The sequence below is a fragment of the Scatophagus argus genome, chromosome 15 (genome assembly GCF_020382885.2).
Source record: "Scatophagus argus isolate fScaArg1 chromosome 15, fScaArg1.pri, whole genome shotgun sequence".
Classification (NCBI taxonomy): Eukaryota; Metazoa; Chordata; class Actinopteri; family Scatophagidae; genus Scatophagus; species Scatophagus argus.
In genome coordinates, this window is record NC_058507.1 from 5338102 (window position 1) to 5359542 (window position 21441).

The 21441-nt window shown below is 41.3% G+C and overlaps 1 protein-coding gene and 1 non-coding gene across 2 annotated transcripts; one reads left to right on the forward strand and one right to left on the reverse strand.

Moving 5' to 3' along the window:
* Window positions 1-467: 467 nt before the first annotated feature.
* Window positions 468-18609, forward strand: LOC124071867 (otoferlin-like). Its single transcript, XM_046412880.1, has 43 exons — window positions 468-840; window positions 1106-2672; window positions 3782-3852; window positions 4341-4464; window positions 4581-4635; window positions 4733-4864; window positions 4946-5008; window positions 5118-5202; window positions 5289-5448; window positions 5678-5864; window positions 5969-6155; window positions 6567-6790; window positions 7171-7279; window positions 7494-7677; window positions 8025-8145; window positions 8265-8365; window positions 8442-8532; window positions 8609-8725; window positions 8832-8984; window positions 9073-9262; window positions 9450-9574; window positions 9677-9811; window positions 10768-10929; window positions 11008-11127; window positions 11204-11365; window positions 11497-11659; window positions 11754-11827; window positions 11927-11953; window positions 12063-12194; window positions 12281-12353; window positions 13211-13326; window positions 13442-13579; window positions 13735-13866; window positions 13970-14097; window positions 14714-14884; window positions 15661-15821; window positions 16024-16166; window positions 16281-16369; window positions 16482-16580; window positions 16757-16998; window positions 17150-17328; window positions 17452-17552; window positions 18226-18609. The coding sequence occupies exons 3-43, from the start codon at window positions 3807-3809 to the stop codon at window positions 18404-18406; spliced, it is 5382 nt and encodes a 1793-aa protein (XP_046268836.1). The 5' UTR covers window positions 468-840; window positions 1106-2672; window positions 3782-3806; the 3' UTR covers window positions 18407-18609.
* A 2638-nt stretch (window positions 18610-21247) lies between these two features.
* Window positions 21248-21320, reverse strand: trnaa-agc. Its single transcript has one exon. It is a non-coding gene; the product is annotated as a tRNA-Ala (tRNA).
* Between the last annotated feature and the right edge of the window lie 121 nt (window positions 21321-21441).

Below are 21441 nucleotides of genomic sequence, written 5' to 3' on the forward strand. Positions count from 1 at the left end.
GGGAATATTAGAGTCGTCAGCGCCACCTGGAGGAACCTCACTGCCAGGAACTAACAGCTTGAATCACTATAGGCAACAAGTTCAAAAACACAGGAGCCTTTGACAGTAGCTGTGAATTCAGTGAAAAAATAAATTCATTAAGCATGAATATATTTTCATTTTTAACATTTAGCATTGTAGTATTTTAATGACAAACTGGGCTAAATAAATGTCACTACAATGGTCAACTGTGACAGAATAAGATTTATTATTCATAGCTTACACATTAGTCTTTTGCAGCTTCCTTTGACCACTGGGGCCAAAATCAACCTTATACAGTAAATAGGTTATCCAGAGTTGGCATGGACATACTGTGTTTTTGCCAGAGGCTGAACAAACCACGTTCATCATGATGGCATTGGATGAAAGACAGAGTAGATGTAGGCTGCTGAATGAATACTGTAGACGTAGGAGGCTTGTGATGCCCATTGTTTAACTAAGTCACGCATGCTGCAAGGGCTTGTTGACAGGGAAGACATTTCAAACTATCTTATCATTTGCAAAATCATTAGGGGTTTTGAGCAATTAATTTTAAGTAACTTCCTGGTGTCATTTGAGGTCAGATCCACCTGGGCCCTACGTGCTTGCTGCCCAGAACAATGACACCAACAATAACAATGGCCTCTGGATGTGTTTCACCGATCTGAGAGTCTGAAATGTGTCATAAGGACACAGTACACCGCGGTCAGGTGGTGTGCCCACCGAGTCACTGGAGCACAAACAAGATGGTGATAACCCGCCTACAACCAGCAGACAAAAAAGGCCTTTGGACACTAGACCTACATGGGATAAGATTGCATGGTTGGTATCAAGTCATTCTGTGGCTCATTCACACAGTTGAAGGTGTCAGTTTAAGGGCTTGGTTGCTTGCTCATGCATATTCATTGGTGAAACCTAATTATTCATCAAAAATACAAATAATATCTCTCTTTTAAATATGTGTATATATATATGGGATACTTATATTTTCCCTCTGATGATGCTTCTGAGACAGATTAGCTCTACTGAGAGGTTCTCTGATGTGGGTTGTGCATTTGTTTCTTAATCAAGTTTAATTCTTTTTCAGTGTTTACCAAGACCTGAAACATCAACCACGTGACGCTGACTGGTTTGGTGGCTGAACTTCAAGGTGCTTAAAGCTTACATTTGATGACAGCACCCATCAGAGAGTGAGGTTCGTACATTAGACTACGGGGGCAAGCGGTAACTTTGCACGACTGGTGACATGGTTAGCGGCCGTCCTGGAGGAAACAGGACGTCTCTCCAACCCCTCGTAGCCGTCATCCAATCGTGTAATTAAGGGCAGAATCCCTCAGCGGAGCGGTCAGGTTGGCGTCACCGAGAGGATCACACGCTTCTGGCCGAGCAGGCAGGAGAAGGCCCGGGGTTCAAGACAAGCAAAGCAGCTGCGCAAAGTTAAACTTTTGTGTCATACACGGCTGCTGAACATAACTTTATATGACTGTATCCCTGATCGTAGCATGCTGTCATCTCCTCAAGTGGGTAAAACTTAAAATATTTACCCAATGTTTATGTTTATGTTATTCCCTCTAAGCAAAACGTGTATTGTGCAGAGCGTCACCTCCACATCATGAGGAGGCCACATGCAACCCTGACTGGAGCGCCTGAATAATTCACGGGGCTGTTTTCATCGGACACCACCACAGCAACTTTAGACGTTGACGTATGGCTTAACAGACTGACCGCATGTGTAATTGATGAGATGATGAGTCGCGTTGACTAGAAGTTGCTTAAGCATCCCTCAACTCAGCAGCATAACACAACGCGAACGGCAGACACGTTTCCTCGTCTGCCTCAATGGATTGGCTTTCATTTAAGTAAAAAGCACTGTGCTAAATGAAAAACTAAATAAATGCATGTGTCACGAACGCACAGTTTTGAAATCTCTGGCCTCAGACCTGAATGCATTTGAAACACAAGGCTTCAGAGAGAGGATGTGACACTATTTGGTGTAGCGCCCTGTTTAAAGATTCAGAGGGAGCGTTCATCCAACTGGGATGAGCTGACATTTTGTTTACTTCCATGAAATTCTGACACTATGACCCCTTAATCCTCACACATTTTGAAGCTTTTGCAGTGAAGCACTGATCTGATATTATTGCAAACAGATGCACAGAGCCAAACTCCACAGTGAATATGAATTACTTTAATTAGAATGAGGCTTTGTGAGCTCCACTATGCAGCACAAGCAAGCACCCTTAGAATTTGTCTGATTATGTCAATGACCTCTGGCCACCTTAAAGGATGATTTATAAAAATACATGCTTAATACTTTCTTTTGTTTTGCACGCAGCCTGTGTGGATTGGCAGACTCCGCTCACAGTGACGTGTCTCAGCAGACCCCAGTTATAGTTACCAGGCTCGGGTTCAACACTCATGCACTATTCATTGGTGTATCACATCACTCCTGCCCAACTTCAGACTTGGACGAGCCCAATTCTTTTCTGTAGAACTTTACTTTGTAGCCTTGTTCTTGCTGCTGTGGAAATGTCTAAAATGTTTATGTAGTGTTGCATCCATCTCAGAGAAAATAAAGAAGTTGCAGTTTCCCTTGAAGGGAGCCTGTTGGAGCTGCTCAGCGGAGGGAGACGAGAGCATCATTTTCTTGTATGGTATGTATCACGACGTGATATTGTTTCATCTGCAACATCATGACAAGCGAAGATGCGCTGTAACATGCAAAGCTTTTTCATTTTAGGCCTCAAACTTAAGCTTAACTTTTCTTTCAGGGAGGAGTTTGTGATGACTAATAATTGTTTAGTTAAGTTGTTATTGTTTAGTTTAGTTTAGATGCTGCAGAGATATTTAGAGCTTTGCATTCCAGGTTTGTTGCAGTTGATTTTAATTGCATGCTGTTTGGTCATTCTGAGCTTCATTAGTCCTTTTCCTTATGGTTGTTTCATTGTTTTGCTGAGCTGAGAAGTTTCAAGCATTGCGAAATGAGTGTAAAATATATCAGTCGTAGTTTTGATGTGGTCCATTTTGTTTTCTGTTGTTTGACAATAACACACAAATCTTAAAATAAAAAACCCTTCATGGGTCATTTACGTGAATCTTTAAAAACACCAATCTGGGAAATAATTAGCACTTGATTAACACAAATTTTTATGTTTTTTACATCCAAACTGTGCAAAGGGCACTCTGCTGATTGTTTACAGCAGATTAATTATTTTAAGTGTATTATTTTTCACAGTGCACATGAAATGTATCCTCTGTAATTGATGTATGAAGGCCAGCTGATTTGAATAATTGAAAGCCCCTTTTGAAGGCTAAACCAGGGTGTGGTAGCGCACAGACAGCCCCCTCAGAACAACAGTGTACAAACTGAACTTTATCTCTGTCTTTACACTCTGAAATTTGTGTCCCATGTCCCATGTTTTGGATTTGAATACATGCGCATTTCTAATTTAGGACTTCAGATAGCAGGCTGTGGTTGTCAGTCTCGTTCCTTCTCCATTGGAGGTCATGGTTTATTTTGTAGATTTACTCTCCTGTTCTTTGAGCAACAGGTTTTGTGGTTTTGTGTTCTGTCCAGACAGAGGAAACGGAGACTGTGTAACATGCATTTCTATAAATGAGATTAACAAGCATAAAAGATTATTTAGCATCTTTTGTTTTTAATTCATCGAATGTGGGTGACAATAGAGATGCTGAAGTCATCAAATACCAATGTTTTCTTCATGAAAGTGCAAACCTATTCTTTATTGCATTTCTTTCACAGAGCACACAAACGACTGTTTTGAACCATGAAGCGCAGTAAGCACCGTGGACACAAGGAGGACAGAAACGGAGGTATCAGTCGCTAAGATGGATGACAGGAGATACGATCAAATAAGCTGGGAAATCCTGGCTGGTGTTGCAAACTCCTGTTGACTTACAGTCGCTTTTAGCCTGCTTCATCCCACCAGAGAAAAGTTTGTCAAAGTGCCAAAGTTTTTCTTTAGCTTGAAAAATACAAATGCAGCAGCTACATGACACATACCTTAATCTTGTTGCTGACCTGTAACTATTTTCTTCTTTTTGGGCCTTTATTAACCAGTCCTGCAGTAGACAAAAATGCATGCTGCAGTACTGCAAGTATTTCACCTTCCTTGTGCTTTTAAATGTTTTGTAAGATCACTTTCACTTGTTGCCCGTTGTCAGTGGCTTTTATTACAAAGATTCTAAGGTGACTTTCAGAGCAAAACACAACATTTGAGCAGGACTGGTGGTGTACGAAGGTGCTAAGCTTTCGCTGTCACCAAGTTGTCCTTGTGGTGTTTCCTGCGTATGATCTCCAGATGAGCCAGCCATTCTGGAGACGGAGAACCTGGATCGTCAGGCCATGTTCATGGGAGGTCCAGATCCTGACGCCATCTCACTGGCCTCGGTCACAGCCGTCACCACCAATGTTTCAAATAAGAGGCGAGCGTCATTCTGTTGTGCTTGTGGCTGCCTCTTCACTATTTGCATTGCTATTGTTCATCATGCGGATCCGTCTGAAGATTCTCACTTGCGTGTGACTTCTCACTGTCTTACAGATCAAAGCCAGACATAAAGATGGAGCCCAGTTCCGGAAGACCAGTCGATTACCAAGTAAGAGAAATCCTATGCTTCATTTTGTTGGAGAATATATTAAGCTTTTGCACTTTCACAGGCACAATCAGTCAGTCACTCTGCCATTTAATTTCAGGTCAGTGTGACAGTCATTGAAGCCAGGCAGCTGGTGGGGCTGAACATGGATCCAATGGTCTGTGTGGAGATTGGAGAAGATAAAAAGTACACCTCAATGAAGGAATCAACCAACTGCCCGTACTACAATGAAGTCAGTCATTACAACAGATACTATTTATATTCAATTCTGATTGAGATACAGCTCTCATCTTTAACTTTTTTCTCTTTCCAGTATTTTGTCTTCGACTTCCACGTCCCTCCAGATGTTATGTTCGACAAAATCCTGAAGTTGTCCGTAAGTTGTTATAACAGTGTCCTAACTGTGTAACATAAAACGGATTCATATAGTACAAGACAAGTCCAATTAATGTTGCATTCATTGTTTCCCTGAACCAAATCATCAGGTAGTCCACTCCAAAAATCTGCTGCGTAGTGGCACCCTGGTGGGAACCTTTAAACTGGATGTTGGCACAATCTACTCTCACCCTGGTAACAAATCAGTTAAAGTCAGCTCAGTTATTAAGAATTCATTACGCTGATATTTCAGCTGATTTGTCTCCGTGTTTGTCTTGCAGAACATCAGTTTTACCACAAGTGGGCTTTGTTGTCAGACCCTGATGACATCTCAGCGGGCTGTAAAGGCTACATTAAGTGTGATATTGCAGTGGTAGCCAAAGGAGACACCATAAAGACTCCACACAAGGCCAGTGAAACAGATGAAGATGACATAGAGGGGTAACTAAATTATTATTACACGTGATTCTTTATTCTCCTGAAAATATAAAGCGCTGAGAAGGAGTCTGGGTAGACTTCAAATCACTGAGCTGTTTGCAGAAGTGTCATCACTGCTTTATCAATCAAAATTCTAATTCAAGCATTTCAACTCAATGCTGTATTTCTTTGTTTTTTTCAGCCCAGGCGTTAACTTGTTGTCTCATTTCATCTTGTCCTATTCCTGATTCAGCAATCTCTTATTACCAGAGGGGGTGCCTGCAGAGCGGCAGTGGGCTCGTTATTATCTGAAGATCTACAGAGCTGAGGGACTCCCCAGAATGAACACAAGCATCATGGCCAACGTCAAGAAGGCCTTCATAGGAGAAAATAAGGACCTGGTTGATCCTTATGTTCAAGTACAGTTTGCTGGGCAGAAGGTTGGTCATACAGTGGATCTCCATCATTCACTGCTCTCTGTTTTTCTACCTGTTTTATCTCAGCCAGGTCAAAAGTTTTGAGCTGATCCAGTCTTTGATTGCAGGGGAAAACATCAGTCCAGAAGAGCTGCTATGAGCCTATCTGGAACGAGCAAATAGTTTTCACCGAGATGTTTCCTCCACTGTGCAAACGCATGAAGATCCAGATCCGCGACTCAGATAAAGTGAATGATGTCGCTATAGGAACACACTTCCTGGACCTGCGAAAGATTTCCAATGATGGGGACAAAGGTCACCATCATTCTTCTGTTAATTTTTTTCCCCTAAAAGTTCTCCTTTCAGAATTTGTGGAACTTGTTTTAAGCTTGACAGAACTTAGTGGGCTGCACAATTGACAATAGAAGGAAGCATCCTCCAAGTTAAATGTTAACTCACTGAACTGTAGAAGATTTGATTTGAATGAGGGATCAATTTGAGCAACTTCCACATGGTTGTAAACAGCAAGCATTAACACTTAATCTGCCAGGGGTCACAATCAACAGCAACACAGACTACATAGAACTCCTATGATGTTCTAGGTTTCCATTTTTTAATAGAATTGAAAGTAATGAAATATAGAGATTGTACTCTGTCTGTAAGAATCTGTCAGGTTCCATCCCATGACCTGCAAATGATCTGACACAAATGTCCTTCATCTCCCAGGCTTCCTTCCCACGCTGGGACCCGCATGGGTTAACATGTATGGCTCCACTCGCACCTACACCCTGATGGACGAGTACCAGGAGTTAAACGAAGGGCTTGGAGAGGGTGTGTCCTTCAGGGCCCGTCTGCTCATCAGCTTGGGTGTAGAGATCCTGGACCCCTCCTCGCCTGACATCACCAGCTCCACAGAGGTGCAGGTGGAGGGAGTACCCAACATCTCAGAGGTGAGTCCCTGCCTGGATGGGCAGCCATGCACAGGAGGTCAATTGTTACTCCTGCTGACAGATCATTGTGCTGCAGTCATTGTGAATTATTAATCATCTTTATTTAGCCCACCTGCTGCATTATTAACACACTGTTTGCATTAATGTGTCCCCTTTTTGTTGGTGGACAATGTAAGTCACACAGCAAATTCAATTGTGCACAATTCAACTGTAAACTCGGGTCCTCAGGGATTTAGTTCTCACTGTCAGAAAGCCTGTATCACAGGCCTGTCAGGACCACTTTTAGATATTAAAGTCTACATCAAAATCAACTTTTATTTAATTAAGCAAAAGTGAAGAAAGTGAAGTCGAGTTTTTACCCACAATTGTGTGTTTCACAGACTGCCACTGGGAAGGTTGAGGAGTTTTTTCTCTTTGGGTCTTTCCTGGAAGCCACGATGATTGACAGAAAGATTGGTGATAAGCCCATCAACTTTGAGGTCACCATAGGTATTTTCCATTACCTATTCTTTACCTTAACCTCCTAATGTCTCTCACTGTCTCATCCTGAGGCTGAAATTGAATCTTTGAGCTCATTTTCGGTGTAATTTGTGAGAATACCTTACTGAGAAATCTACGGTTTCTTTGTGAAAATAGTCATTGTAGTTCAGCTTCATGTTTATCGTCATGAAGGTGAAGGGTCTGACTAGCTGTTGTGTGCTAGGTTACTACGGAAATGAGATTGACGGGGTTGCCAAGCCAAAAACAAAGGGGAAAAAGGGGGGAGCAGATGGCGACGAGGAGGAAACCGAGCTGATCCACAACTCCAGTGAGGAGGAGCTGGACGATGACGGGGACCTGACTTCAGTGGCGACTACTCCACCCATGAAACCCGTCGTCACCGACCGGTCAGAGCAAGAAATATCATCACGATGGAATCATAACAGCGACAAACTGTAGTTCAGAGAGAGATTCATGAACATATCCTACTAAAAGAGAATAAAACTTACGTCAAAGGTGCTTCTTGTATTGTGATTTAAAGTTCAAAAGTAATTAGAATAGGTCTAAATAGTGCCTATTTAACACTGCAAAGTCTTGCCACATGTCTTTAGAATTTTAGGTGACTTTTATTATTTTTCATTGCCTTCCCATATTAGAGTTTCTTCACCACACTCACAATCAGAGTTTACCCAGCTAGGTTTTTATTTATTTTTTTTCCCTTTTGCTGAAGTATAATTTGTATTCCCATCCCCAGAAACTACTTCCACCTGCCGTATTTCGAGAGGAAGCCATGTATCTACATCAAGAGCTGGTGGCAGGACCAGAGAAGGAGGCTGTACAACGCCAACATTATAGACAACATTGCAGATAAACTGGCGAGTGATTTACTTTACCAATAACTAGATGAGCCTAGTGTTGAAAAACGGCTGGGGTGTGGTATTGATTTGTCTGGCTGATTGCAGAGTCTTGTTCACTTTCTTCTTTGCTGCCACAGGAGGATGGACTGAATGATGTGCAAGAGATCATCAAGACAGAGAAGGCCTATCCTGAGCGCAGACTGAGGGGCGTCCTTGAGGAGCTCAGCCAGGGCTGCAGGTCTGGAGTCACAAAAAAATAGATATTTTGAATGTTAATAAAAACTTTGACTCTGACTGAACTCCACTTCTTTTAGTCAGTTTCTCTCGCTGGCAAACAAGGACCAGAACCAGTCTGGCAGAACCAAACTTGACAGGGAGAGACTGAAGCTCTGCCTGTCCGAAGTGGTATGTCAGAGCTATGACTTGTTGATTGTTCATATTTGGGCCATCTTGCTAAATTTGTTGCTGTTTCTGGGGTTAGGAGACCATCGGGCAGCAAGCTAAATCCATGAGGTCGCAGGTGAAGAAAAGCACAGTGAGAGATAAGATCAAACTGGCTCAAAACTTCCTCACAAAGCTGCGCTTCCTGGCTGATGAAGTGAGATATGCATCCATTCCTACCACCGACAAATGACTGTTTGCTGTACTTGCTTGTTTCATTGCAGTAATTTTGTGTTTGATTTGAGCGCTTTGTCTTACTGCAGCCACAACACAGCGTTCCTGATGTTTTCATATGGATGATAAGTAACGGGAAGCGCATTGCATACGCACGTGTTCCTTCCAATGACATCCTTTACTCCAGTGTGGAGGAAGAGAGAGGAAAGGACTGTGGAAAAGTCAAGACAATCTTTCTGAGGGTCGGTTTACACGAAGACAATAAGTCAAATCTGCTGTGTCTTTTGAATGTTGTTGAATAATTTTGTTGTTTTTTTCCTCATACTATAGATCCCTGGTAAGAAAGGTTTTGGGCCTGCAGGCTGGACAGTCCAGTCTAAGTTAGAGGTTTATCTGTGGCTGGGTCTGACTAAACAACGCAAAGACTACCTGAGTGGTCTGCCCAATGGATTTGAGGAAAATAAATTGTCCAAAGGACCGGGTCTGCCATGCTCGCCACCCATCAGCCTCACTTATATTAGTAAGACCATCAACCAATTCAGCTTCCAACAATCTGAAATAAGAGCTGTCCTAATATAATAAGATAGCCGCTATGTTAAGACATGTTAAGTATGTTATCAGTGGACAAAAAAATATAAATACCTTATATAAATACCTTGTCCACAATAATTCAACTAATGGACAATTTGATTCATTTCTGTCCACAGTGAAGCAGATCTTCCAGCTGAGGGTCCACATGTACCAAGCTCGCAGCCTGTTTGCTGCTGATAGCACAGGTCTGTCAGATCCCTTTGCAAGAGTCTTCTTCTCTACACAAAGCCAGGTCACTGAGGTGAGCACACTCCACAAGGCTTTTTAGGAGGTCAGCTGTTACAATCAGATTAACTTCCTAACAGATCCTGCATCTGCATTAAATGTTTTGCTTTCTCCCCAGGTGTTGGCTGAGACGCTGTGCCCGACGTGGGACCAGCTGCTGGTCTTTGAGAACGTGGAGTTGTTTGGAGAGGCCTGCGAACTGAGAGACGACCCACCTATTATAGTCATCGAAATCTATGATCAAGACACAGTGGTAAGGGTGGTTTTTGAAATAGAGACGCCTGCCTGTTTCTGTACTGATGTGAGCGAACAGTGTGCCCTCATACAGCTCAAATTTCCAGATAGCAGTCGTCCATCCTCATCATCTTGATAATTTACGAGTCTGCCTGTCTTTCATTTGAAATGAAAGGCTAAACATGTCACTTAATGAGTGTGAATCAATGTGTGATATGCTGAGTTGTTCTGTTACTTTTTATTGTAAACTTCATTATAGTGAATATTTGACTTGTACCACTTTTGTCAGTGTCAATAGCAAACTGATATGAATCATATTTGGAAGAATGTTTTTGCTGACTGTCAATTCTGTATTTGCTCCTGGCAATAACACCATTGCTTTGGATGACCCTTTGGATAAGTAGAGTGTGGATGCTGATGGCTTGATATGATACTGTAGAAGCACTGCAATGTGTGCTGAGTAGATTGCACTGAAAGGCATGCAAGAGGGATAAGATACGTCCATAAGGACAGACGAACCCTCATTGATCAACTTATACCTGTTGCATTCCTTTAAGTGAAAATTTGTGCTTTTTGTATGTGGCCAAGAGAGAATTTGGACTCTTCTTAACCACTAACTGCAAGAGAGATTTCATATCATACATTTTCAAAAAAATAATAATGATTTTTTTTTTTTGACATTACATAAGTGCACGTCTGTTTTGCAGTTCACTGGTTATTTTAGGTATGTTGCTTTTGTTTACTTTTATCTCCAGTGCTTTTTACGTAGTCTGCCCAGAAACATGAGCATCCTAGGCCATGTTTCTTCTTGCTGATAGAACAAATCGAATAATTGATGACTATACCCTGAGTGACCATGTAATAAGAGCACTGATGGATTGGATATGGTAGGCTAAAAAAATGACCATTCTTTCAGATATTCCTGTGTTTTCTGGTGTAGTATCTTCAAGGTTTCATTTGCTACTATGCTTCCAGGGTAAAGCTGACTTCATGGGCAGAACATTTGCCAAACCTCTGGTCAAGATGGCAGACGAGCACTATGGCCCACCACGCTTCCCTCCGCAACTGGAGTACTATCAGATCTACCGCGGGAATGGCAGCGCTGGAGAAATGCTGGCAGCCTTTGAGCTGCTGCAGGTCAGGAATTTCAGGTACAGATGGTATTGCTTACATGACTAAGATCATCGAGAAAATAAATGTTTTCTTGTCTCTTAGATTGGCCCCAATGGGAAAGCTGACCTGCCTCCCATAGACGGTCCCACAGATATGGACCGTGGCCCGATCCTGCCTGTACCACTCGGGATCAGACCAGTGCTCAGCAAGTACAGGATTGAGGTGAAGATTTAGTTTTGGCTGTAAGTGAAAAGTATGAAAGACAAAATCAGAATCACTGAACCTCTCCATCTGTCAGGTTTTGTTCTGGGGCTTGAGGGACCTGAAGAGGGTGAATCTAGCCCAGGTGGATCGGCCTCGTGTGGACATTGAGTGTGCTGGAAAGGGAGTACAGTCTGCCCTCATCCCCAACTACAAGAAAAACCCAAACTTCAGCACACTTGTCAAGTGGTTTGAAGTGGTAATTTATTCCTTAAACATGTATTTTACATGCACATTAGAAAAGACGAATTCAGTGTATTGTTTATTTTCCAAAACAAACTCCTAAAATTTCTCTCGTTGGTCTAATTAATTCTGGATTTTGTGTGTCAGGATTTGCCTGAGAATGAGTTGCTTCACCCGCCGCTGAACATCCGAGTGGTGGACTGCAGGGCTTTTGGCCGCTACACTCTGGTTGGCTCCATTGCTGTCACCACCCTGAGGAAGTTCATCTACAGGGCATCAGACAAGCAGGCCAACAACTGGTCCACTACAGGTAAAAAAGCCTGGAGACACATCACACCTTAGGGCAGTTTTTTCTACATTGTTGTTACTTGGCAACAACATGTGGTAATCCAAATGACTTTCAGAGGAAATTATCGTTGTCAACATGGAAACTGAGCCTGCTTTTAAGAAGATGGACACCGTGGTCAAACTAGACTCTGTAAGTTTCTTTTTTTTTAATGAAACCTTTGTTCTAAGATTTAGATCAGGAGAATACTGTCACACTGTTTGATGTTACGGAATCTGTTTTTCTACTTAGTGTTCTGATGCTGTGGTCAAAATTGAGGTAAGCAGAGTGTTTTAACACCTGACTAATCAAAATTGAAAAGATTTTGCTTCGATTCTGCTGCGAGACATGAAATATGTTTAACACATCTTTTATAAAAAAAAAAAAGGATGATGATAAGGATGGGAAGGGGAAAAAGAGGAAGAGGAAGAAGGGCGATGAGATTGAAGAGGAGGAACTTGACGAGAGCATGTTGGACTGGTGGTCCAAGTATTTTGCCTCCATTGACACTTTGACAGAGGTGAGTAATAGTAATATTTCAGGGGAAACTTAATCTTGTTTTGGTTGTGATAAATCCTGTTGAGAAATGACCTTCCGCTCCTACAGGCTCTCAAGGCTCAGGAAGCAGCTCTCTCTGATTCAGAGGACAAAGATGACATGGACATTGCAGACGGTGGAGGTAAAACCAGATAACAAGAACAGTGTTTCTCTTTACATTAGCCTGCATGCTTTAGTATTTCTCTGTGACAGCCCTAAACCAAGTTGCAGGTATATGTTCTTGTTGTCTCAGTGTGGTGGAGAAGCAAATCTGTATATCTGTGTGGCCTAAGGTGACAAAACTGAATGGAAAACTTGATTTATTGTTCATGCACGTTGGTGTTTTATGAACTTACTAACTCTCATTGTTGTTTTCTTCTACAGTGCAGTAGTGAACCTCTTAGATCTTCGTAGATCAAGAATGCGTCCGTGTAGATGCTGACATGAATCCAAATTTCCATACATGGGACAACCACTTTTTGTTTTTCTCCCATACACTCTGCATATTATCTGTATGCTTACCATGAAAGTTGTCTATGGAAAATGACCATGAATCAAAAAGAACAGACTCTGCAATCTGATAACATGATGAGAATTTGTTTTTGCGATAAACAATGCACTTGAAACACGTTTGACCGTGCTGTGCCAACCAGATTGCACAGAATCAAGTATTTACGATAAAATATAGAGTGCAAATATACACTGGTGTAGAGTATTATTGAAATTTGCATCCAGTCAAATTATGAGCCTGCTTTTAATGAGCTTTACAGAGACTACACAGCTCCCTGCCTGCCTGGAGGGTCCTGTCGCACCATCAAGTATCCCCACTGAACTGTATACTTCAGTAGTATACAATTCAATGGCATGCTTGCTGTATGTCGTAACAGCTGGTTTTGGCAACTTTCATGTGGAATTCATGTCTCGAGTGCTCTGTTCCTTCCACCCCCCACCCCAATCCCCCCTCTCTCCACTCCGCCCTCACTGCTAACCTGTACTCAGATATCAAACCTGATGACTCTCCTGTGAAAGGCACCAAGAGAGGAAAAGGGAAGAAGGAGAAGAAGAAGCCAGTAGATGCGTTTGAGAAGAAAAAGCCGAAGCTCGATGAGCTGAAGGTATCGGCCTCAGCTCCTTTGTGTATTTACTTATACTCATTGGTGGTACATGACAAGATAGTCCAGGTTGAAGGGTAAAATTTATGATTTGATCATTTTTGTGTCCTCACACAAGGTGTTCCCTAAGGAACTGGAGAGTGAATTTGACAACTTTGAGGACTGGCTCCACAGTTTTAACCTGTTCAGGGGTAAAGGTGGTGATGACGACGACCAAAACGTGACGGATGAGGACAGAATTGTTGGAAAATTTAAAGTAAGAAGCAAAATATTTAAGTTCTTCTTTCCTCTGTTACATGAATTGTATGTATTACGATTTAGCCGTAGATTGTCATAGACTATGGCAATGGGACAATATTTAATTTTTTTTTTGCAATGTAACCATTTATTTGTTTAATTGCATCCCCTCAGGGCTCACTGTGCATGTACAAAGTGTCGGATGACATGCCCAGAGACATGAGCTTCGACTCTAACATGGGAATGTTTCAGAACATTCCCCACAACGATCCCATCAATGTCCTCGTCCGCATTTACGTTATCAGGGTGAGTGTTCTCAGCGTGACTGCATTTAAATGAAACTCAGGAGAGGATGACAATACCCATTTAGTTTCTAAATTATCCTGTTTTTTGGGGGGGTTTCTGGTAGGCAACTGATCTGCATCCAGCAGACATCAATGGGAAAGCTGATCCATACATTGCAATCAAACTGGGAAAGACAGAGATCAAAGACAAAGAGAACTACATCTCAAAACAGCTGAACCCTTTGTTTGGCAAGTAAGTATAAGTTACTGTAATTATTTTTGATTTAAAAAATATCTTCACTTATATGATCTTCCAAAGTTATTTCTTTAATATGCAGAAAAATCTAACAGTTCAACCTAAATCTATTAGAGACCACTCATTATCCATGACCAGAACAGCTTAGGTTGACTCTTACGGATACCTGGACAAGTCCAGGGTTCAGTCCAACAGCTACACTTTCTTAGGTAGGCAGGTTGAGGGTCTTTGGGGTCAAACAGAAAGTGTTGCTGCTTCTTTACAATGCTGTAGTGGAGAGCATCCCAGCCTGTTTTGGCAGCCTCAGTGTAGAACTGAAAACCCAGATTACTCAGCTAACACGAGGAGCCATGAAAATCATCAGCATTCCAGAAACTATTATCGGACGGGCCCAGCACTCCACCCTGAGTAACAACTTCTTCCCTCCTCAGACAGTTGCTCTAGAGTCCCCCAGTGGTGAGCTAGTCAGAGTGTAATCCCTGTAACGCTGCTTTTAATCTTAACTATAGACATAATCCATTGTACTAGTACTACTATGATGAATACAAGTATGTATATATGCTAGTTATTTTGTGTCTTTTACATTAAATTGATGTATTTCTCATCATATCAGATCCTTTGATGTGGAGGCCACATTCCCAATGGATTCCACACTCACTGTGTCAATTTATGACTGGGACCTGGTGGGAACCGATGATCTGATCGGAGAAACCAAAGTTGACCTTGAGAACCGTTTCTACAGCAAACACAGAGCCACGTGTGGTATCACATCTAACTATGCCACGTAAGAATCACAGACAGAAGTTCCCACAGCCATGTGTGGTGCTAGACTGAGGATAAATCAAACACACAGTATACACTACACAGACAAAAGTATTGGGATGGGGCTGTTTTTCAGAGGTTGGGCTCGGCCCCTGACTTCCACTGAAGGGAAATCCTAATGTTTCAGCATACCAAGACATTTTGGACAATGCTATGCTTCCAACTTTGTGCCAACAGTTTGTTGAAGGCCCTTTTCTATTCCAGCATGACTGTGCCCCAGTGCACAAAGCAAAGCTCCATAAAGACATGGTTGGATGAGTTTGGTGTGGAAGAACCTGACTGGCCCACAGAAACACTCCAAAATCTTGTGGAAAGCCTTCCCAGAAGAGTGGAAGCTGTTATAGCTGCAAGGCTGTCTATGTATTTAGAATGCAATGTCATTAAAGTCAGTATTGGTGCAATGGTCAGGTGTCCCAATGCTTTTGACTATGTAGTATGTATCAGTGCAGTCCTAACTAGAACACTGACAAAAAAAAATCAAAATAACGCAACCCAAAACTAAGACAAATCACCACAATCACCTGTTGGTGTAATGGTCAGCTGTCCCAATACTTTTGTTTATATAGTGTATGTTAGTGTATGTACACATTTTTCTTTTTTTTTTTTCTTTTTTTACTTTTAGTTTTTAGTGTGGTATCCCTTTTAGAGAAACACGGCATGTTAAGGTTTTCTTGCATATCATAGAGTTATCGTTATGTATTTATTTTTTCATGTAACTGTTTTTACTCTTTTCTGTAGCCATGGTTACAATGTGTGGCGGGACCCAATGAAACCTACTCAAATCCTGGCTAAGCTGTGTAAGGATGGCAAACTGGATGGGCCTCATTATGGCCCCGGAGGAAGAGTGAAGGTGGAGAACCGCGTCTTCATGGCACCGACTGAGATAGAGGATGAAAATGGTTTGTGTTCATTTCACTCACAGCATTTTGTTGCTCCCATTGTATTAAACTGGTTACCCACAATGTAGCAAGTAACATTACTGCAAGAGCTTACTCCTTGGCTTGTTTGAAGTTGCTCTGAAGCAGCAGCAAATTGCCCAAATGTGAAAAAAAATCTGATTTCAAATCAGTATTAAACCTCACAGATTATCTGATATGTCAGGTTTGAAGAAGCAGACAGATGAACATCTGGCTCTCACCGTGTTGAAGCACTGGGAGGAAATCCCACGGGTCGGCTGCAAGCTCGTCCCAGAACATGTGGAAACCAGACCGCTTCTCCACCCTGATAAACCAGGAATTGAACAAGTATGTCGTTTGGTGTACTCAAACTGGCCCTACTCCAGTCAAATTAAACAAAATGTTTTTTTTAAATTGTATGCTCCTGGACCTTATTTGCTTGTGTTTAATTTCTATTTTTAGGGGAGAATTGAGATGTGGGTGGACATGTTCCCTAAGGATATGACTGCACCTGGGCCCGCCTTGGACATTTCACCAAGGAAACCAAAGAAGTATATTTTTTAGTCAAATCTGTCTGCTTCTATGCAAAACTTCTTCAGTGCTGATAAAGTCCAGTAGCGTTTCTTTAGCTCTTATTTAACTAAATTTTCTTCTTCTGTCCAGGTTTGAACTGCGGGTAATCATCTGGAACACAGATGAAGTCGTTCTGGAGGATGATGATATCTTCACCGGCGAGAAATCGAGTGACATATTTGTGCGAGGGTAATCGTGAGCTCTCTCCGTTTACTTTTTTTATTATTATGGCTAATCTGTCTGTGTCTCTCAGACTGAGGCAGATCCACAATACAAACAAACACGAACTGATTTGATTCTGATTTAGTCTGAGATGAAAAGAAAACAAAAAATGTGAATCCATCCTCCACCATTTCATGTAACAGCTGGTTGAAGGGCCAGCAGGAGGACAAGCAGGACACAGATGTCCACTACCACTCCATCACCGGGGAGGGCAACTTCAACTGGCGCTTTGTCTACCCCTTCGACTATCTCATGGCTGAAGAGAAGATTGTCATATCAAAAAAGGAGTCCATGTTCGCCTGGGATGAGACAGAATACAAGATCCCAGCTCGTCTTAATCTCCAAGTTTGGGACGCTGACCATTTCTCCGCAGACGACTTCTTAGGTGAGGTGGACAAAAATGTTTGGCTTCCAGAACCCCTTTTAATACCTCAGAATGAAACGCAGATGTTGCATGTGGTGGTACATTTTATAGTGGTACTACAAACTACAATGTCTTTATTTCATTAATAAAGTGAAATAACATCTCTTTATAGGTGCAATTGAGCTGGACCTGAACCGTTTCCCACGTGGTGCGAAGACTGCCAAGCAGTGCACCATTGAGATGGTGACGAAGGAGGCGGAGATGCCCATGGTCTCCATCTTCAAACAGAAGAGGATCAAAGGCTGGTGGCCGTTTGTAGCCAGAAATGAGGAGGACGAGTTTGAACTCACGGTAGGTCCAACTGAAAAATGATTTTGGTCTTGAATGTAAAAACTCAGAGTTGGCTGAATGCATCAGAATTGGACAGTAACTTCAAACTCTTTGTGTCTGAGAATGTTTTTGTTGTGCTTTTAGGGAAAAGTCGAAGCAGAGCTGCACCTCCTTACAGGAGAGGAAGCAGAGAGGAACCCGGTCGGTGAAGGACGCAACGAACCTGAGCCACTGGAGAAACCCAAGTATGAAGGATGTTCTGTTGTAACCGCATTGTGTACATTTTTAATCCCTGACCACTCTTTTGGTCTATATTTCTCAGTCACGTTCATGTTCAGTTTATTCCCTGGCTTTGATCCCTTTCACCCTCGCTATAAGCACACAGACACACAAATGCAAGCGTATGTATGGTACATATGCCATCAGTCCAGTTTGATGAAAAAGCATTAAATTCCACAAAAGTATGAAACAGACCAGAAATAACAAAATAAATCCTCTGATAAATAAATTCGTAACAAACACATGAATAAATAAAAAGATAAATCAGTCATGGACAAAAGAAGAATGCGGGTTCTAAAACAAACATAAAAAAGCATAAGCATCAATTATAAAACTGCATAATAAAATAATAAACAAAATAAGCTATTTTTCGGAAAAGAGGAAAGTCATGTTGTACGTCTTTACTTCAACCACGTACTGGACTTATACCTACGATCTCCTTTCTTTACATGGTAAGTTTCATGTCTTTTGTGTATTTCTACCTAGAATCATCTTTAGATTCTTAAAATACTGTAAATTGTTTCTCTGTTTTGTCCTTGTATCAACACATAGAGTATATTTATATTTTTATTGAGTTAGATCCCTCATACCTAAAGTCCGGATCACTGAACATCTGTGTGTTTTTTTTTGTCTTTCTAGCCGCCCAGACACCAGCCTTCTGTGGTTCCTCACTCCCTTCAAAGCCATAAAACACTTGGTCTGCAACCAGTACAAGTGGCTGGCCATCAAGATTGTCACTGCTCTGCTGCTGCTGGCCATGCTGGCTCTTTTCCTATACAGCATGCCCGGTTACATGGTCAAGAAAATGCTGGGAGTTTGAGATGTCGCTGAAATGCCTCTGCAGAAGGTTGCAGCAGTTTCACGCACCAAAAGGCTTCTTGCCAAGATTAAAAAACAAAACAACAACAAAATGAAAACATTGTCATTTGAGAATGCTTACCGAAAAGCACTTTCCCCAATATTACAACCATTACAAGCAACAATTTCCTGCAGGATCAATAAAGTTCTTATCTTATCTTATCTTATCTTATTAGAAATTTGTTTGGTTTGGCTATTCCTCCAATGACTCTCCGCTAAGAAAGAAAACTAGTAGATTCTTTAAGATTCTCAATGTTAAATAGATTTGTCAACATTTTGTTTCACCAGAAAGTCTGCAGTTTATAATTAGCTGAGTATCAGTTCTGGTGTGACCAAATGAAAAACGACCAGAAAAAGAACTTTTTCATTTTCTATAGATAAAGGTGTTCATTTGAAGATCTCATTGCAAGATCGGAAGGAGATCAATTTTAGTTATAATATTGACATGAGAGCAAGAATCTACTTGCTTCTAAAAAGGATTTGTGCTTTCCAGTATCACAATCTGCAGCACAAATGCTGAGGAAGTAAAAAGTAAAACCTTCATCCAAGTTCAGTCCTGGTTAATTCAGAGTGTATTTCATTTATCGAGAGGTAACAAAGATAAGAACTGTACAAGCAACAACTGAAAGTAGCTACAGCAGAATATTGGCACCAAAACATCATTAAGCTGTTCCTGTAGTAACACTCTCTGTATATGAAATTAAATACTTTCTTCATTGTGGTGATTTGTCTTAATTTTGGGTTGCGTTATTTTGATTTTTTTTTGTCAGTGTTCTAGTTAGGACTGTACTGATATACACTACATAGTCAAAAGCATTGGGACACCTGACCATTGCACCAATACTGACTTTAATGACGTGGCATTCTGTTCACATGGACTGCTTTGCTTTGTGTTTCTGTGGGAGTTTTTGCCCATTCATGCAGCAGAGCATTTGTGAGGTCAGACACTGATGTTGGACCAAAAGGCCTGGCTCACAATCTCCGTTCCAGTTCATCCCAAAGGTGTTGGATGGGGTTGAGGTCAGGACTCTGTGTGGGCCAATCAAGTTCTTCCACACCAAACTCAACCATGTCTTTATGGAGCTTTGCTTTGTGCACTGGGGCACAGTCATGCTGGAATAGAAAAGGGCCTTCAACAAACTGTTGCCACAAAGTTGGAAGCATAGCATTGTCCAAAATGTCTTGGTATGCTGAAGCATTAAGGTTTCCCTTCAGTGGAAGTCAGGGGTCGAGCCCAAACCCTGATAGACAGTCCCATCCTTTACTTTTGTCTATATGGTGTATTTTGGTTGACATGAAGGTTCATTTGCATTTCTTGGTCAGCAGCATGCAGAATATATGAATAAAGATCCAAAAACTTCAGGTCTTCATATCATACATTATAAACTGATCCCTCTCTAATGTGACTTCAGTGAAAGAGATGTGGGACAAACTTTGCAGTGCAAAAATGTCTTTCAAAGTTCTGCTAAAGTTAATATGAGGCTTCAGCAGTCTGAGTAGCCAAATCAAGTGGGTGTCTTTCTAAAGTTTTGAATTATTTTAGTTTGAAATTTCTGATCTGCAGTGGATGGATTGTAACATGCAGAGAGAAATTTTCTGTTTTAAAATACTGGAGCTTTGGAAGAAACCCACTTTATTAGTTCTTGTGTTAACCTCAGCTGAAATTTACAACTGGATTTTGTCCTATTGACTGAAGTGAATGTAATATTCATGACCAGCATGGACAAGTGGAAATTATGAGTCACCATACAACCATTCAATGTAAAAGTGACATGACTATAATACCAGAGTTCAAATGCAGGCCTGTGTCTATCATCTGTGTTCTCATAATCCAACTTCCACACCAAATTGAGCATTTTCCCTGGTGTGGAGGTAAGCTGGTCCTCCACACCGGCTTATATCAGAGCTTTACAGGAACCTCCTTTGTTTCCATTGTTTTAAATGTCAGCTTTCTTTTGGCATTCAGTAATTCTGTCTTCTGTATCTGTGCTCCACCAGCCGGCCAGATGTTGCCCTCCTCTGGTTCCTCATCCCTCTCAAAGCTGCGAAACACCTGGTGTGTGACCAGTACAGGTGGCTGACCATCAAGATTGTTACTGCTCTCCTGTTGCTGGCCATCTTGGCTCTGTTCCTATACAACATGCCTGGTTATATGGTGAAGAAAATGTTGGGGGCCTGAGATATGTGCTGGATTTTACCATTTCACACACACAGAAACTATTTCACTTCTAAGTTGTGTCCTTGAAAGAGTTTTTTTGCCACTTGACAAAAGAAACCATCAAGTTGTTCATTGTAAGCATTAGTAATGTTACTGCAATGTAGTGGTGCAAGTTTGTTAGTATTTCACAATGATGCTGAGTTTTGTCTTGCTTAAATTATCATTATTATTATGGTTATTATTATTATTATTATTATTATTATTATTATTATTATTATTATTATTATTCTTGTGGTTGCTGCAAGGCTGTCACCTTCATCCTGATTTACTGTGAACTCAGCAGTGTGCAGTATTTGTCTGGCTTTTGAATTTGTGAATAAAGTAACAACTACAGACGTTTCCAATGTTATTATCATCTGTGCAGCCACATGTTCACATACATGGCTGTTAATTTACCAGAAGCTGACAGCAGCTTTTATGTCTAAAGGGACTTAGACACATTATTGACTATGTAGTCTTCTGATGTGGACAATCAATTTATTTATTTTAGAAAAATTGTTACTTCTTTACTTCTATGTCTTATATAAACTAGGTACTGAGAAATTTCATTTTTTATAACAACATACACGGCGAAAAATAAGCATTTGGAGGATGCGGGCATCGATCCCGCTACCTCTCGCATGCTAAGCGAGCGCTCTACCATTTGAGCTAATCCCCCGATACGCAAGCACTTCCGCTGATCTCAATTCATGCAAACTACTAAACATTATTTTCTTTTCATGTTTTATCACATTTTATGAATGAACTGTACTCCCCAAAAGTCTTTGGACTCGTATAAC